The sequence below is a fragment of the Lygodium microphyllum genome, chromosome 21 (genome assembly GCF_053477565.2).
Source record: "Lygodium microphyllum isolate KBCC chromosome 21, Lygodium_microphyllum_v1.1.10, whole genome shotgun sequence".
Classification (NCBI taxonomy): domain Eukaryota; kingdom Viridiplantae; phylum Streptophyta; class Polypodiopsida; order Schizaeales; family Lygodiaceae; genus Lygodium; species Lygodium microphyllum.
In genome coordinates, this window is record NC_141155.1 from 41553565 (window position 1) to 41573059 (window position 19495).

Genomic DNA, 19495 nt, shown 5'->3' on the forward strand with positions numbered 1-19495 from the left:
GTGACAGCATGTACGACTGCAAATGCATTTCTTACTGCCAATTCTTCCAACCACTTTTGTATATCCCCTTTACCAAAGTTTAGCTCAAGAGGTAACCCTATTTCAATTGCATGAATTTTTCCATCTTTCCAAAACACCAAGTTCTTTGCTTCTGCATCATGATAAGCCATATACTCCCACTTTTCATACTGCAAGCTATCACACCATATACATCATCTCTTAAACCCTTCTCTAACAAGCCTTTCGGCTCCTGTCCACCCCTTCTTTTCCACTTTCTCATCCAATTTTACAACCTTTGAGTGAAGGTCTATTATATTCAAATACAGGTTACGCAAGCTTTTCACCAATTCATCCATAACATCTCCTTTTGGGGTCTGACCAGCAGGCATAACAACTTGTTCAACTATAGATACAGATGGCTTTGCTGCAGTCTTAGGACTTTGCATAGAAACTGTAGGCGTAGACCCTGTTCCCAACCTCGGTCTCATCCTTTCTTACTTCACAATCATATTTACAGTATCGGCGACCTGTGCCCACTCAAACTTCAGCCCGATTTCTAAGGTTTCATCTTCTAGCTGATCAGTCAATTTCTCTTGCAACATAGGGTCAACAACTTTCAAGAATAACCCAACTTTTTGACTTTCCAACGATTGTTGGTAATCCATATCCAACTGAGCATAGCAGCTTTTAAATTCATGCAACAAGACTATAGCAGCAAGACCCTTGTTAGGTTTTTCCACCCAATTTGTAAATGTGTTCCGTATAATTGATCATGTGTCTTCGAGCAAAAACTTCTCTTTGAGAGCCTTCTTAAAGGCAACCCAATCAGCATCTCTTTAATACAATTTAACCAATCGTTATTGCAATGCATGCATAGCAAGACAAAAAAAAACCAACTCCATGCATACTCAGCGATCCTATGAAAAATCCTCTTATCTATATATACTCGTAGATAGGCTGATACATTCTGCCCATTAAACTACTTTATCTCATGCTCCACATCCTGCAAAGCATGCACAGCTGCAGCATCAAGTTTTTCATAATCTTGTCTTCTTTGTTGTTATTGAGCTTGCTACTGCTATGACTGCAATAGCAATACCGCTAGATGCATAATACCTCCTAAACCAATGCCTGATAAATCCCCCATGATTACACTGCTTTTGCCAACCTTCACGTCGAGTTCACCAACATCAAAGCGTGTAGGGTTGGGTGAGAGACTGAAGGGTGTAGAGAATTGAGAGATGGAATAAGATAAAAGAAAGAGAATTTAGAATTTGAAAGATTTTATGGAGACAAATAGAGGCGAAACCAAGTGAATTTATTTCGTGCAACTCAGTGAAGCAATCAATCTACAATACATCTGATAGATCTTATAGATATGCCCAAGACAAAGGCACATGCACACACCTGGGACAATAGCCCAATACAAACTGAGAGTATAGCTTACTATACACACTAATACACGAATAATCTCTATTGAACATAATCCAAAAGCTATAGGTAGCATCTCAAAATCTCATGCATACATCAATCTGCTGAAAAAAAATGATAGGTGGCACTATTGTAGACAAGACATATGAATAGGAATGCATAAATCCCTATAAACACCCTCCATGGGCCTTCAGAAGCACTTCAGCCCTATAATTACAGTTTTATTATAGCAGTAAAACATGGTATAGATGTGCCTCAAATCCAAGAAAAACTCATTGTTGTCTATACTAGGTTTACCAAAGGTACACATCAAGAATCAAGCGACAAAACTCAAGAGAAGCCCTGTCTGAGCATCAAATCTCCATTTCCAGCTTATTGCCCTATTCTTGACTATTATTCACAACCCAAAACAGTCCACATGAAGAGCATACACCCATCAAAACTCCTCTTTGATGTTCAAGGAAGGCTCCCCTCATGTTTAGGACCAAGAATCAAGTGAGAGATCACCTTAAAGACCTTGTAAGAGATGAAGATCTTCATGGACGACTTATTGCCTTCTCTTTCTTTGTATTTCCCTATTCAAAATAGTCCCAATACTCTCCTCTCTCTTATCCAATGCATGAGTCTCCAACCCACTTACTTTCTTTGGCTCTTGTCCTCACATTTCCCTTATGCCCTCTTCCAGTTAGCATGCCATTGCCTTTATCTTTGTAGCCACGTTGGACAGCAGCCGCTGAATTAGTCGTGTTGATGCCCCTCAATCTTTACTAAATGGTCTTTTTGATCTCATACTTCATTCTCCACCACATAGTCCACAAAACAAGTCACTTAAGTGACTACTAATCACCACTCAAAAGCACATGGTCATTAACTCCCAAGACTCCCAAGCATCTTGATCAACTATATAACAAGATGATGCCCATGAAGAGAGTCTCCTTGGAGGTACAGATGCAAATCTTGGATCTAAACAAGTCTGTGTCTATGAGGGATCATTTCAACAAACTCTAACAATTGCAAATGGAGATCCAAAATGCTCAAAAGACAATCTCCTTAGAGGATATGATCATGACTCTCTGTCACAATTGACACCCTGAAACAATGGTTTCCACTCTTCTTTGATTACCTCAAGGTGCACCAACACCATGAAGTGGGAAAAGCTATTCCCGAGATTTTGAAAAATAGAACTGATTTAAGGTCTAGAATCCCCAAAAAGAAAATTTGGAGGCTCTTACAAATCAACGCAAAAAACAAAAAGAAGGGAAAGAAGATGAAGGAGAAGATGAAGGATGATAAGTCAAAGAAGAAGAATACCACTTGCCATGAATGTGGCAATTGTTACGGGGATGTGTATTTTTAATGCTCATCTTTGCAATTATTAAGTTGTGCACATGTGAAGTGTACATGTGAAGTGCAAGTCAATTAAGTCACATTGATGGTCTAAGTACCCCAAATGAGCAATGGCGGCTGACAATGGCAAAAGTTGTATAAAGTTATGTTGGACAAGTACTTGTGAGTGCCTAGTGTCAATTTAGGTCTACGCCATTAATTGAGCCATTAAAATACCTAGTGATGATATTGGGAGACTACGTACTAATTAATAAATAAATGCTAGTCCAAGACCACCAATTAATGTTGAGACAATTAAATGTCCCATGGGAATTAGCACATTAATTGTGAATGGGCACCAACCAATTCTTGGGCAAGGACAAAGGATTAATTAATTAATTCTCAAAATTTAAATTTTGTAAGCTATTATGATGGAAATTTCAATTAGGAGGCTGTCAAGTGGCAATTCTTCCCATGCAAGACTAGGAGAAGGCTGTTGGGGCTGTCTAAGGGTCATTCCAACCATTCAAAGGCAGGTGAAGGCTAGGAGAGAGAGGAGAGAAGCTGTAGACTGCAAACACCGACAGGAAGAAGCCATTTGCAACGAGGAGGGAGCAAACCAACACCAGGACACGGATCTTGAGCTGACCAGGTTGATGAGGACATCATCTATAGGGGCTTGGGCTGCTGGCGACCTGATTTGAGTAGCAAAAAAAGTAGGCAACTGCTGGTACAGGTCCTGGACAGCAGGCAGCAGCTGATTTAGGCAGTTTCTGGCGATAGAAATCAGAATTTTCTCTTTCATCTCTCATCAATCCCTCAATAGTTATTGGCCAATCCCAGTATTAGCTGAAGAGCAATTGAAGAAATTGCTGCCAAATCCCTAATGTACAACAGAAATTAGGGTTTTCATAGCCACCTCGAGATATGTGCCTAATTACTAAAGAGCTTGTACTGGGTGTAGCAGCTAAAGGCAAGAAATTTGCAGCTGATTCAAAAGGTAGCCATTCTCAATTTATTGTGGCCTGCATGTGAGAGATTTAAGGCCCAACTATGTACAAATTGTAGTACAATGAAGGGGTAAATTGATTTTATGAAATGCTGGTTATTCTTGATAGCAATTGTATTGAATATTGAAGGAGATCAGCCCATGTCTAAGTGTACTTCAACCTTCCAGTAATACAAGATAAAGAAATACGGCAAGGGGTGCCAGTTGTTGGAGCCAATTAGGTGTCAACTGTCCAAGGCTAAGTGGTAAAGTTTGCATTTTCAAATTTGTGTATTTATTGATTGCTGTAATTTGTGGTAAATCAGTTCACCTACCACCCTTGCCAAGAAGGAAGGCTGGTTTCACAAGACAAGTCATTGGGACAAGGATTGCCCAAACAAGGACAAGAACAAAGACAAAGAGAATCCCAAGGACTCCAAGTCATCAAGGGCAATCATTGTTATATCCTCACCTGCATTTCTTCATTTGGAGGTGATGGAGACACCTACATCAAAAGCGATGCTAATGGCCCCTCATGCTTGAGAGTGGATGGTGAACGGTGGCACTTCTTGCTACATGACTCCATCCAAGGAAGGCATTGCGCACTTGTTCAATGCACGTGCATAATCTTATTGGAGGCAACTCTTCCGTCCCCATTCACAGCATTGATCCAATGCAGGTCATTCCCAATGGGAAAGGTGGAGCCATCCCAAACAAGGATTCTTGAAGGGCCAAGGCTCAAGCTTGTACTGTGACAAGATTCCCTTAAGAGGAGCAAATACATCATGCTAATTGTGGATGACTACCGCAAGATGACTTGGGGTTTGCAAGTTAAGTAACAAGCCTTCTCGTATTTTTGAGACTAGCTCATCTTCAAGGAAAATATGTCTAGGAAGAAGCTGAAGAAAATTAGGGCTGATAAGGGAGGGGAATTCACCTCCAACAAAATGGCTCACTTCTATCCAGAGCAAAGGATTCATCAAGACTTTGCAAACACCAATACCCCACACAAGAGCAGTGTCTTGGAACAGAAAACAGGATCATGGTTGCAATGAGGAGGACTATGCTGGAGCATCATAAGACACCACAGCTTCTATTGGAATTTGGCAGAGGCGATTGCCACCACTGTGTTGAGGAACCCATTCATTAAGTTCATATTCTTATATGAATTCGTTCTGGTTTCACTGTTACAGCCCCACAAAGGGCTGGCCAATCACATTCTCGGGTGCCACGCAAGACTGTCTGTGCCTATAAATAGGGCACTGACTACCTTCATTCTACACATTCATTCATTGACCCTCTCCACAGATTACTCTATTCCATCAGTCTTCACTGTATCCCCAGCCTCTCCACTGCCGTTTATACCCCTACCCAGAGGACATCTGAGATCATGGACAATCCTATGTGGCTGTCTGCTGCCTGGCACCCTGTTCCACAAAGTCTACAATCCATCATATTTGGCTTCGTTCCCAACAAGGGGAAATGGAGATCCCCAACTATTATGGACTAGATGACTGGAAGAAAACAAATACAGATGTGAACAGACTGCTGGTAACAAATGCCACACAAACAGCAGGCCAATTTAAACTTTGCAGATCTCGGTTTTTCTCAACTGTGCATTTAGTCAGCTAACCCACCTGCTGTCTAGTGTGTACACACTTCCATTACATCTCTTCCAATCAACCCATAAAACTCAAAGCATCTCGAATCTTTTTCCTGTCTTATTTGGGGATTCGAAGTTCTTGGATTTGCATTTCTTTGCCTCTTTTTTTGTCCTATGTAAGTTGCAACCACCTCTTACAGTTTGCATTTTGTGCTTTGCCTCTTTGGATTCTCCTTTTTAAGTCATTACCACTTCGTATAGTTTTCCTTGCATACTTTACCTTAAGATGCACATGTACAATCTAGCAGATCGTTCAAACAGCCCACATTCTCAGCTGTATATCTGCTGGGATACACTCAGGCTGTTGACTCTGATAGTCTCTGTAACAATCATAACTAAAATTTCGTAAAACTTTAAGCATACCTCAACCTTATCCTTGGTATATCGGTTTTGTAGCTCAGACACAAGTATTGCAGCTAAGGTTCTCTGATTGATAAGTAGAGAAGGTTTGTCAGGATTCCATTTCAATGGGATACTTTTTGAGCCAACATGGACAATGAATTGAGAAGTTGGAACTCCTCCTTTCTGTACTTCCTCCCACAGTCCATCCACCTTATTTATAGCATCACGACCCCGTGCACTGAGCCCGACACAATACTGCCGTGTTTTATACCTGCATACATACCAGCCTGTCACCATCATATTTGCATAACAGGTGCATCCAGACAAATCGTATTTTAAAAAAGAGTATGCTGCAGAACAGATTTTGAGGAAACTTCATTTTTTGTGAATGACACTGATCCAAACAAATCTGATACATATTGATATTATGCCAAGTACAAAAAGGGGATATGAAGCATCAGAAATCAAACCTGTCAAGCTACAAACTTTAACACACTGAAATAAGCATAGAGTTTATTGATTTGGGAGGCAAGGTATATAGCATCTCATTTTTCAAACCTCTCACAAAGTTCTCACATCACTCAGCAACAAGCCTTCTACAAATTTCATTTTATAGAAAAGTGAGTAGGCAAATACCTGCAAAGTTTTGATAGTACATCTCAAAAACAATTCTATTTTAAATGATCTCATATTAATGGTTTCCTTCATGATTTCTAAATATGGGCCAAATAAAAGCACCATGTGACTACAGTATAGTGTTGATAACTAGTCCATGTTATCAACAATCTGTCCAAAGAGTTGGGATGAGAGGAGGCAGCCCTGGTCCACAGCAATCATGTTGCAGACTGTCAAACTTCCCACTTATGGTCTACTACCTTGCCTACGATGTTAACTCTTTTAAGAGTGAAGATCCTCCATAATCATCTTTAATAGTACTTCATCTTGGAGTTGATGTATCAGTTGGCACCTGCATTCAGCCTTCATCCTTGTTGTGCGTACTGCAACTGGTGAGAAACCAAATCATTCACTACGGTTTCCCTCCATTTCTATTTTTGGTTTCCATTTTACAGCCCCAAAAAGGCTTTTTGGGCGCCTTCTGAGAGAGTCGGGGCACCACCCAAGAGACTTTAGTGGGTGACACTCTAGATAGTCTATGCCTATATATACGGCATTGACTCCACCCATTTATTCATCCCACATTCATTCCTTCCGACATTGCAGTTTGAGGTCTACATCTCTCCCTGCACCAAGCACCCTATTTTCCACACCTTCCAAGCTGCATTTTGGGATGCAAATTCTCTTCCTCCACCTGGCAACCATCTCCACTACCTGGCATCAGATTGTGCCTGCGTTTTTGGCTGCAAAATTCTCTATCTCCACTTGGCAACCATCACCTCCATTTGGCATCAGCAAGCACCTACGTTTTTTCTGCCAAATCACCTCTCTAACTAGTGATAGTGCTCTCCACGTGGCATTAGCCTCTCCATCTGTGTTTCACACTCTGATACCTCCCTAGCATTGGCAATGGCTCCAGCAGGCACCTACTACCTCAAACACCTATGTTTTTGCAGTTCCTGCTACATCAAGGGCTGGATTTCCTCATCCGGCAAGCTGTGATCCATCCTATTGATCCTCATCTTCCAGAGTACCCATTCATAGCTGGTGATCTTCTTCCTTGACTCTCACAACATCAAAGGATTGTGTTCCACTCACTCGACAATTGTCCTTCACCTTCACCATACATCTTCGACATCCTATTGTCGGAGGGCTATGTTTCGCTCCCTCCACTATGCAAATTTCCTATAGGTGCTGCTGCCTGATTTCAAACAAGACAATGCAATTATCTTCAGAGCTTTGGCCCCACTATATCAACTTTGTTCACTTACCATGCGAAACCAACCTTCCTCCTCAGATCGGGTGGTATTACCTTGATTTAACGCTAATTACACTAAGTATAAAATTCACATAAGCTGAAAGTGCAAATGTTACAACTTAACCTTGGACATTGGACAACTTGTTCATCCCAAAACTTGTCACTCCCTGCAGTATTTCTTTAACTTGTATATTGCCTTGCCCTCCAGGTGTCTGTGGCAACTCCTACTCATTCCTAGTCCGTCAATGCTAGCCCGTAGCTCCAACTCTATGCGCTCCTTCCTAGAAACGCCACCAGTTCCCTATGCCCTGCGCAGTTGCCCCAAGCAATGCTTCTGTCTACGCCACGAGCACCCGCCACCTGTCCATCTCCAACTCGACCTTCCAACAGGCACCACCAATCTACCTGCGCCCACCCTTTGCCTAGTCTGCCAACGCTCCAGGCACCACTCCAGCTCTGCGCCCCTAGCCTTGGTTAGCCACTAAACGCCAGTCCCTGACCACCTACCCAGTGTGCGACCACTGCCAACTCACAAGAGCTCAACCACCACCTAAAGTAGAGGTAAAAAGAAAAAATTATTAATTTTTTATTCAAATTTAATCCTCTGGAAGGGGTTTTTGCCTGGACATGCAATCTCTGTTCCAACACATGTCTGGGACACAATTATTGCAAAAATTTTGGAAATTTAGGGTCAGAGATTTGGGGCTTTTGCTATCAACTCAAAGATTGGCAAATGTACATCTGTGAAAATCTGAAATAGACTGATATCGTGCATTTTGGGACAAAAAAAGTTTGGGGCTTTTGCATTTTTAGTGCTACTAAGCATTTATTGCACCTTGGACACTGTGCATTTCAGACAGCGCAAGGCGGAAAAAAGGAAAGGTGCCCTACAAAAGAGTGGGCCAGGAGAAAATCTAAAAGCATGGGAACAACCACCAAGAGTCCAAAACGCAACCATGGAAACTGCAAGGAGCCAAAAGCAAGAAAGCGCACCTTTAAATATAAAGGCGTAGCCAAAACCTCTGTAAAAGAGCGCCAGGCTCCCTCCTGTGCAATTTGTAACCATGAATGGGCAAAAGGACCAAGCTAGGAAGAGAGAAGGGTAAATGGAAAAAAGGGTCTAGGCCACGACCGGCCATGTAAAAATGGGGATAAGGGGATGACCGCCCAAAAGGGATCTAGGTTTTGTATATAAAGTTCAAAAAGTGAATGAGAGCTCATTCTTTGGTGTGTGGCAAAGTGGACTCTTCTTCTTCTCATCTTCTCCTCTTGCTTGCTTGCTTATGAGTGCTTGAGGGAGGAAGTGTGGGAGCTTTCACTCAACCGTCAAGACCCACGGACTGCTTATTGTTTCAAGCGTTCCAAGCTGAGCACTAATGGCTACCTCTCACATAGCCGACGCGCCATCCATATCTACGGATGTAGTGAGCTTACCTCCATGCCGATCGAGTTACCTCCTCTCTTACGCACTCCGGTAGCTCCACGATCCAAGTGCAAGCTTCAAGCAAGCTCCATCCTCAAGCTCCACGCTCCAAGCTCCATCGCCGCGAGCAAGATAAGACAAGAGAAGAGAAGAGAAGAAGAGAGGAGAAGATGGAGAGCTTCTCCTCCCTGGTCCCTCACCCTCACACACTCACTCCCTCACACTCTCACACTCCCTCTCTCAAGCACAAGCTCAAGCTAGCAAGAACAAGAAGAAGAAGAGAGCCACTTTTGGCCACACATAAGAATGAGCTTCTCATTCACTTTTTAACTTTATATACAAAACCCTAAATCCCTTTTGGGCGGTCATCCCCTTATCCCCTTTTTTACATGGCCGGGTGTGGCCTAGGCCCTTCTTTCCATTGTCCTTCTATCTTCCTAGCTTTCTTTCCACCGCCCATCTACATTTACAAATTGCACGGGTGAGAGTCCGGCGCTCCTTAAATTAAATCATGATGCGCTTGTGCTTTTTTACAAAAGTATTAACTTGCGCTTTTCCTTGTGCGCCTTTTTCCCTTATTTAGGACTTTTTTGCGCTTCTTGTGTTTCTATATTTTTCTTGGCACGTCTTCATCTTCCGTTCCACTTTGCCTTGGCCTTTGTCTTCTACTTCAGCTTTTTCAAATTTTCCACCTTGTTCGTCTGACGGCTAATATTACCCCCCTCCTAGACGAGTGCCAGTCCCATGGCACTCACTGTCATAGGTAGCAGGCTTTGGCCTGCATTGAAGACGTGGGTGGAAGGGACATCAGTGGTTGCCGTGGAGTGTTGATGGTGGTGTGGAGGAAGTTCGTTGGGGGCACGATGGTGGCCTAGGTGGCTGGTGGTAGTGTTGTTCTTTGTTGGGGATTACACTAATGGCCAACACAAGTGTTGGTTTGTTGGGGATTCTGCACATGACGATTCTTGGCAGGCTTGCAGGATGATAAAGGATAAGAAATCAGAGTTGGGTGTCAATGAAGAGCGAACGACACTTTCATTGGAGTATTCAATACCTGCGATTGAAAACCTCTCATAGGTGGTCTCTCCCTAGGGGTAGTGCTAGTCTTCTCTATCGTGCACAAGACATAGTTCAATTAATTTGGGAGACAGGTCGAACTCTAAGCAAGCTAAGAGTATTGTTCTGCACTTGAGGACCCAAACTGTGTATATATTTCGGTGCAGATATTATGTGAGTGCTCGTGCATACTTATATATTACGTAGTTAGAAGACCACGGGCTGGTTTCTCGTAACAATGTGTGGATAAAGCAAAGTTGTCCATGTTGAGAAGAAGTACACGTGAAGGTGTATAAAACATCCTTTGCATTGTGACTACATGACGTAGCATAATTGAACACAGGGACACCGCACTTTCGGTAGCTGGAAGCTATGGGACTTGCTTGATAAGGACGGTGTATTTTCATGGCCATTCGTGCGGTGCTTACCACAATTGATTGCAATGGTATTAAGGTAGAGTGCAAGAGGAAATCGTGCGAATGGGTCAGGGTAACAGGCCTAACCATAGGCAAGACAAGCTCGTGCGAATGGGTCAGGGTAACAGGTCTAACCATAGGTAAGACAAGCTCCCTAGGTATGTCCTGCCCTTGATGTGCCCTAAACAATTGTGGGTGATGCTAAAGGGCTAGGGAACTAGGGACGGAGCCAGCCGACCAAGGTCAATGGACGTACCTAATTTAAGGACCCCTAGGTGCTGTGCTGTGATAATGAGTGCTTCGTATCTTTTCTTTTTTCTTTTTTCTTTTTCTTTTTCATTTTCTTTTCTTGTTCTTTGTTCTTTCTTTCTTTCTTTCTTTTTTGGACTTCCTACGTATAACCATTGCAATATGTTGAGGCTATTAGCCTTTCAATGGGTTGGGAAATGTCAAGCTTTGAAGGCTTAGGAAATGGATATTACAGTGATGATTATGCCCTAGCCTCGTTGTTAGAGAAGCAGCCGTTGAGATGGGGAGATACACTTGAGATATTGCAACCCTCTTTGGAACATGCGACGGTGGTACAATTAGGGTAACAGCTACCGTGAGTGCCCGGTGCAGAGTGTAACCCAGAAAGAGAAAGTGGTTAAGATTATGCTTTGGGCCATGCGACGTAGACACTCGCACGGGTGATTTTTTGCTTTCAGCAGCGTGGCTTTGTCGCGGCTCTTTGTGGGGTCGATGGTCTTGCGGTGACTTGGACATTGAACACTTTCGCATAAAAACCTGCGTCATCCTGCATCCACTTGTCACTTCATGAGAGTACATGCACGGCATATGCCGCAACTATAATAAACCAGTGCAACGCAAGGAGACATCACTTATCTGAATTCCATGGTATTGGCTTAGATACTTATCACCTGCGCTTGATTAGCTTTTTCTTTTACTAAAGACGTGAAATATATTAAACGCAAATATGAAAAGTTTGTACAATTGGGGAACATGTCAGCACTTAACCATTTAAAGACAAAAAGTCATGGCCAGGTAGCATTTGATAACCCTTTTATACAACATGGGACTACTCTATTTATACGAGGCGGGGCGAGTCTGAGTGGTCGGGCGATTGAGGCTGTGCTAGTGAGGGGCTCCTGTGAGGCTGAGCGGGGAAAATGTCGGCCGAAACCTGAATGGTGTAGTCCCTGGCTGCAACTGTTTCCAGAATGCTTTTAAACAATGCGTCAAATTCTTGCTTGTCTCGAGTTGCCCTCTCCTCTTTTGAGCACCTGGTGCCCGAGCGTCTAGTGGGAGCCTACACGACCGGTGTTGCCATGCTCCATGTGCTCCCTTGAGCTTCTATTCCCCTGGCCTAGGGATTTTTTGGCCTACATCCGGAGCGGTGTTTCTTGGGGCCTCGTTTCTTTGCATAGAAAGGGACGGTACCCCGTCTACACCATCAGAGTTGTTGGTCAAGGCTTCCTATGGCGGTAATGAGGGTTGCATGCCCTCCACTTGGAGGTGGGAATGGTCACACGACTTCTAAATGTGTAATGAGAGGAGGACCCGAGGAGCTTAGCCTGTCAAACCCAACTCTTCTCCCTACACTTGACTATCATTGCTTGTGTGTGTTGATATTGTCTATACAAGGTCACAAAAGTCATTGTTTATTATATAAATATTTACGAATCCATATCACTTCACGAGGATAAAAGCCAATTGTAGAACTTCGGATTATACTGAAGTGTGGCATACGCATCTAGTACTCGTGGCAGCTTACTCAATACCGATAGATATTTTGCAACATCGAGTAGCATGGAACCTTGTCCGAGTCTACTGGCAACATGTAACTCCTCCTCAGTGAGAACCTTATCAGACAGAGAGTTCTCTTGGCTAATTTCAGCTAAGTCCGTACCCCGAATGACAGTCAGCACTCGAAAGGAAGTTGGTGCCACATAGGTTGGGTCTCTTTGAGACCGCCATTTGGCCAATCGCTCCTCTGAAACTATCATGATCTGGGCTCCTAATTCGGCCATTGCAACGCGGTTTTCAAACCAATTGACTTCGACCCTCTGATTGTCACTTTAGTTGCTCTATCTCTAAGAGATTTGATTAGCAGAGCACATCATTGAATGTTACAGTTAAGCATAGTTCGTCGGCTTCCTCGTCAAAGATGAGTCGCATGCGTTCATACAGGAGCCTGTTATAGTGCTCATCAAGATGTTCTTGCTCTTCCCAAGATAAGGGAAATAGCAAGTATTCTTCAAGCTGCTCTTTAGGGAATGCGCCCATGTCTGCCAAGACATAGACACGTGCGAACACTTTGAGCTTACCATCCAACTCGGTTAAGCATTCTACGACACTTCTATTTTCAACGAGGGCTTGCTCGGTTGCTATCTCATGCAAGGTTCTAGAAGTTTGCCTAGGCTTTAGCATAGCTGAGGGCTCAAACCTAAATGAGCAAGATTGGTCAACACTAGGATTTCTTATGCTCTCGGGGTTTCCATATTCCTCCTGAGGCTTTGTTATTGCGTCATGGTTCTCCTTGGATGTGACTGGTATAAATTTGTCACCCTGTTGTGATAGCGTTGTATCCACTCTTAATTGGTCAATGCGAGTTCTATTGTCGGTGGATTGAGTATTGCAAGCAACCGTTGATGGTAACGACTGCTTTGATTTTTCAGAGCGCACGGATGTGTCTAAGGTTTCACCGCTATTAGGAGAGACATCGATGGATTCATTGGTGGATGAACTCGATGCTTTATTCCTGAACTCTCCAACGCTCTTGGTCTCAATGCTCTTGGGGTCCACAATCACCTGTAGCTGCTGTTGTTTTCGTTGTTTTCTCCTCTTTTTCTTGGTCAGTGAAGGTGCATAACTTAATGACTCAGGATCCTGAACTAGGTCACCCGTTGTTGTGCTTGGTTGGGCCTCAGCTTTCCATTTCTCTGGTGTGTCCTCATGGGACGTAGCTGCGACCTGTTGAACAGCCTTGCTAAGTTGATTGGTTAGATGCACCATCTCCTTGGCCACATCTTTAAGAGATTTCTCCTCAAGCCTAGGCTTTAGGTGCTTTGAAAGTGCTGGAGTTATCAAGGACACTGGTTGCGGCACCTCCTCCCCAGGTAAACTGCTAAGGACACGTTCCGCAAGGGGCATTGTCACGGCCAAGGGCTGTGACTGTTGTGATCCCTGATTGGAAGTAGTAGCGGATAGTCCAGTGGACTGGCTACTCTTGGTAGATTACGGTGTCAAGTCCCTAGGGCGATCGGAAGTGGTCGTGTCTTTTGTTGCCCTTTGAGCATTCACCTGTGTAGATCGAGCATGAGTTGATCTAGTCACCTTGGGTTGCACAGGCATATCCTTGGACCGAGAGCTACGGATTGTGTCATGTCCCACCTCTTGGACATTTTGAAGCTTAGATGGAGATAGAGATTGGGATTGAGCAGCCGCCCTTGACGACTGCTGTTGTGCTTCTTGTGTCCGTTTGGAAAAAGAGGGTGTAGGAGATCTACGACTCTTAGGTAGACTTGGCACTAGCTGAATGATTTGCTCGAGGCTATTAGACGATTGTCCCATTTGCCTTGTTGAGCAATTAGCCTTCTCACAAGCAGCGTTGTGCCTCTCATGCTCCTTATCCTCTTGGGGAATCAAAGGCTCCTTGGGCACTAGTGGCTTTCGTGTATCCTCAATGATTATATCTGATATCTGCTTATCAAGCACGCTAGGCTGAGGATCTACCCTCCGATTAGTCTAGATCTCCTCCTACGCTTCTTTGCTCTTGATACGAACTGGCCTTTAATCGACAGAGGAGGTTTAGCAGGGGGTTTTGGCACCCAAATCCATCGGTTATCTGCGTAATACCCTTGAGCACGTAGCAACGCTTTGGATATCCATCGTGGCATTGTGCTAACCCTCCATCGGTGTCTTTGCCTATAAGGCTTGGGCTTCTTTTGGGGTTTTCTACGGTGTTTGTAAGTCCAAAGCCCGTCTTTGGCATTGTCTCCTGACCTTCTTGTTTCACGTATGGCCTCACTCATTGGTTCTCGTTGTTCAACCTGAGCTTGTATCAACTCTTCCAACAAGTCCTTACTCTCATCAGCAGGCTTGACTGTTATGTCAGCACCTTCTTTGCCTTTCCCTCAAGGTTTGATGAGGTCACCCTTGCTATTAGGTTGTGACTATCCTCACACCCGATAGTGTCAGGTGTATCCTCTGTGCTACATAGTCGGCCTCACACTTGGTCGCCCTTTTGAAGGGTCTTCCAAGAAGGATTCCCTTCTCGCAATTAGCACTATTTGGAGGAACATGAAAGAGGATAGGCAAGCTTTCAGTTTTAATTGTCGCAAGGATTTTGCACTTCCCTATGAGTGCTTGTGGGTGTCCCCCGTAAGGGCTAAGAGGTGCATTAGTCGGTGTGAGCTCTAGTTAGCCTAGTAGGGTCCATGATTCATAGGTCAAGATATTAAAATCTGCTCCTTCATCAATCAGAGCATCAATAGTATGCTTTCTTTTCGCAGTGAGTTTGACCCTAAGATAAGCAGGTGGTACTATGTCTTCGTCTTCCGAGTCTTGGCTTGTAAATTTAAGCCTTCTGACAAATGCCTTTGAGTCCCCGACTACACGACTAGATGTAGATTTTCCACTTATGTCTTGGATCGTCAGTGCAGTGCTAATCAAGGAGCTTTTATCGTCAGGACTATCATATCCAGTGATTCTCGCTGTTATAGCTTGATGTTGTTGCTTTCCGCTTTGACTAGATGCAGTCCGAATGCAACATATACGTGTTTTTGTAGTGTGGCCTTTTTGCCCTTGTTGGCTAGATTGGCCCATTGAGGTTCTAGGGTCTCTGTTTGTCTCTATTCGGGTATGGGCTTTTGGTTGCTCTTTTGCAAGTGAGAATCCATGCTCATGTAGAGCCATTACTACACTAGAGTCCAATTTGGAGGACCTGTCACAGCACGCATTTTCTCTCCAACCTACTTGGGGGAGGTGCAGAGGGGGCAGAGCCCCCTTTGCGGGGGTCTGGCAAGGGGGGGGGGCCGGGGAAGGAGGTAGTCTCTCCCGGCCCGCAAGGCTATTATGGTAAATGCCATGCGCAATTTGAAGGACCGTTTTTATCAAGTTTCGAACTACTTGCTCTAGATTTCAGCCCAGTGATAGATCTATGAGGTAGTTTCGGCTCTATACGGTCTCTTGGTCAGTTTCAGGGTCTACAGGTTAAAATTTGAAAAAGTCTAAATTCGACCCAACAGGTCCGAATTGCAGGGTTCGAGTGCCCAATTCGGCCCGTCCAAGGGCCGAGTTGAAAGGGCCGAATGTAACTGGTCCGAATGTCAAATTCAGCCAATCCGAGTCTAGTTGTTCGAGAGCCGAGTGGGCCGAGGGCCAAGTCAGGTGGGCCGAGTCAAGTGGGCTGGGCCGAATTTCAACGTTGGTCCGAATGCTCAATTCGGACGGGCCGACCGGTGGGTGTCTAAGTCGCATGGGCCGAGTCGAGTGGTCCGAGTGGTAGTGGGTCAAGTCGACAGGGCCGAGGGCCGAATTTCCGAGCGGTCCGAGCGCGGCGCGTTTTTTCACCGGACTTCACAAAATTCGCCGCGCCAAGCGTTGGAGACCTTCCCACTGGTCGAGCAGCTCCAGATCCAACCTACTCATATAGGGGAATGTGTAGAATTACCTAGGCTGGGCAAATAACTCCCGGATGGCCAGATCGAAGCGGATCCACTCAATGAAGCTTTCTTCCTCTCTCTTGGTCTCCTGAAACCCTGCAATGCACAATGTGGCCTTTCTTGCCACTCTTGGCCCCTTATCACCCTGTCCAGGCTTGCACTCACCTCAATCTTGCTTCCCTTACTAACATTTAACCCAAAATTTCATTTCTTGCCTTTCTTTTTCCTGTTTCAGCTTGTTATACAGCAACAGAAAACCCTACTATTTGCTCCAACGTTTTTCTCCTATCCTTTCTAAATGCAAGAAAAAACTAAGGAAAATACCTACACTACTCCATCATGCTTTCCCAAGTCCAAAACAACAAAAACCTATTTGCTAAGGAGATCGAATATCTCTTCAAACTCTCCTACCTATCTACCTCAAGCACCGGTTCAGGGGAAACCCTACTTCAATGCTCGATTTGAAGCGCGCAAGTGCTCAAGGCTTGAATCCGTTGGTCTCGGCAACGGAACCAAAATGTGGGAGCTTTCACTCAACCGCCAAGACCCACGGACCGCTTATTGTTTCAAGCGTTCCAAGCCGAGCACTAATAGCTACCTCTCACATAGCCGACGCGCCATCCATATCTACGGATGTAGTGAGCTTACCTCCATGCCGATCGAGTTACCTCCTCTCTTGCGCACTCCGGTAGCTCCACGATCCAAGTGCAAGCTTCAAGAAAGCTCCATTCTCAAGCTCCATGCTCCAAGCTCCATCGCCACGAGCAAGACAAGAGAAGAGAAGAGAAGAGAAGAGAAGAAGAGAGGAGAAGATGGAGAGCTTCTCCTCCCCGGTCCCTTACCCTCACACACTCACTCCCTCACACTCTCACACTCCCTCTCTCAAGCACAAGCTCAAGCAAGCAAGAACAAGAAGAAGAAAAGAGCCACTTTTGGCCACACACAAGAATGAGTTTCTCATTCCCTTTTCAACTTTATATACAAAACCCTAAATCCCTTTTGGGCGGTCATCCCCTTATCCCCTTTTTTACATGGCCGGCCGTGGCCTAGGCCCTTCTTCCCATTGTCCTATCTTCCTAGCTTCCTTTCCACCGTCCATCTACATTTACAAATTGCACGGGTGAGAGCCCGGCGCTCCTTAAATTAAATCATGATGCGCTTGTGCTCTTTTGCAAAAGTATTGACTTGCGCTTTTTCTTGTGCGCCTTTTTTCCTTATTTAGACCTTTTTGCGCTTCTTGTGTTTCTATATTTTTCTTGGCACGCCTTCGTCTTCCTTTCCACTTTGCCTTGGCCTTTGTCTTCTGCTTTAGCTTTTCCAGATTTTCCACCTTGTTCGTCTGACGGTTAACAGGAAGTGTGAGTGAGTGAGGAAGTAAGTGTGTGAGGATGAGGGATCTTGGAGGTGAAGCCCTCCTCCATTTCCTCTCTTCTTCTTCTCTTCTCTTCTCTCGTCTCGCGCGTGGCTATGAAAGGTGAAGTTTAAAGGAAGAGGCTTGAGGATGCTTGAGCTTGCATCATGAATCATGGAGCTATCGAGGTACTTGAGAGAGAAAGCAACTCAATCGGGCATCAAGGTAAACTCACCACACTCATAGAGAGGGATAGTGTGTCGGCTATATGAGAGGTAGCCATTAGTGCTCGCTTGAAACGCTTAAACAATAAGCGGTCCATGGGTCTTGGCGGTTGAGCTTAAGCTTGCTTCTACATTTTGGTTCCGTTGCTAGGACCAACGGATTCAAGCTCGAGTGCTTGCGCGCTTCAAATCGAAGCATCGAAGTAAGGGTTTCATCCCCGAACCGAAGCTTGAGATTGATAGGAGATTTTGGGTTTTTAATCTGTGCTACAAGTATTTTTTATTTTTGATTATTAGTTAAGTAGAAGAAATCAATTAAATACTTTGCTTCTGATTTTTGTCGCATTTAGTAAGATAAAAGAGAGAAATCACAGTGGAAAGCTTAAGGCTCACTGCTGTAAAACAATCCTGAACAGGGCACTAGCAGGAGAAAAAAAAGGGAAAAAAAAGAGTGCCTCAAAGGTATAGGAGTCGCAAGAGGAGTCATCGGGAAGGCTAAGGTGCTGGCCAGCAAGGGTTTAAGGTCCTGGGTGACCAAGGAAAGCCTCATTTGCAGTCCTAGCTTTGTGAGAGAGAGAGAGAGAGAGAGAGAGCTTGCAGGTCACGAGTCTACGTCAGATTGATCGGATCATATCAAGGCTTTCTGCAAGATTCAAGTATAGGATGCCCTTGGCCTACACCTCTACTTGATTCTTGGAAGTTTTTGTAGGTAGTGGCAACATCAAAGTTGAGATTTTTGGCAAGACGTGATCGACACACGTTTCGGCCAGTGGAATCGAACGTTTTCCACCGTGTCCACTTTCCAAAATCGGACCTAGTGACAAGTCCAATTTCCAGAATCGGACTTGAACAAGCCCGGCCAATCCGATCGGACTTAACCGTCCGATTTTGGAAATCGAACATTTTGAAAATCGACCAACTCCAAATCGGACCACTTCCTTATCAAACACATCACCCCTGTCCAATTCCGAGAATCGAACACACTACCCCATCTGATCGCACGCTCAACTATCTAATCGCTGCAATCAAACCACAGAATTAGACCCAGTATCCTGTCCGATCAAACATACATTTGAATCGGACCAAGCACGCCAATCTGATTCCGAGAATCAAACATATCCCAATCAGACCAACTCAAGCCGCCCGATCGGACACAGCTTGTCCGATTGTGACAATAGGACCCGACCCTGTCTAATTGTGACAATCAGACCCGACCTAGAATCGGACACTAGTAAATTGGACATCCGATTTTCGAAATCGAACACAACCTGAGAAAGAAAATCTGAAAAACTGACAAACCCCAGCTAATGAGAAGCGTAATCCGCGTCGGAAGAACCCACTAAACGCCTCACACATAGTTACAGACCTAGTAATCGTGGCCGAACAGTCTGGAATTGTGTCTGGTGTTGTGGGCTGATTGTAAGACCCCAACTTGACCCTGAACGAGCTGAACAGAATAGCGTAGCGAAATACCCTAAAAGCCGGCCAGAACAGCTAGAAACCGAACACACAACCCTATCAAGTCAACCTATAGACAAGAGCGCCAAAGCTACACACACTTTAATTTCTCACTCACTTTGCTTCCAACACTTGAAACACACTTAAGGACAGCAAAAAGCTTGGTTGCGCATAGTACACTTAAAAGAATACACCCACATGCACACGCATGGAGTGAGGATAAGTTGAGAATTGGTTGCAATTAATAAGGAATTCACTCAGAAATAAAACTTTGAAGG

General features: G+C 44.5%; 1 protein-coding gene across 1 annotated transcript in view; it reads right to left on the reverse strand.

Moving 5' to 3' along the window:
• LOC148017929 (uncharacterized) overlaps positions 1-19495 on the reverse strand; it is a 71930-nt gene that overhangs the window by 29399 nt on the left and 23036 nt on the right. Inside the window, exon 2 of the mRNA XM_087661988.1 lies at positions 5772-6021. Within this exon, the coding sequence (XP_087518114.1) occupies positions 5772-6021 (250 nt within the window). The remainder of the gene's footprint in view (positions 1-5771; positions 6022-19495) is intronic.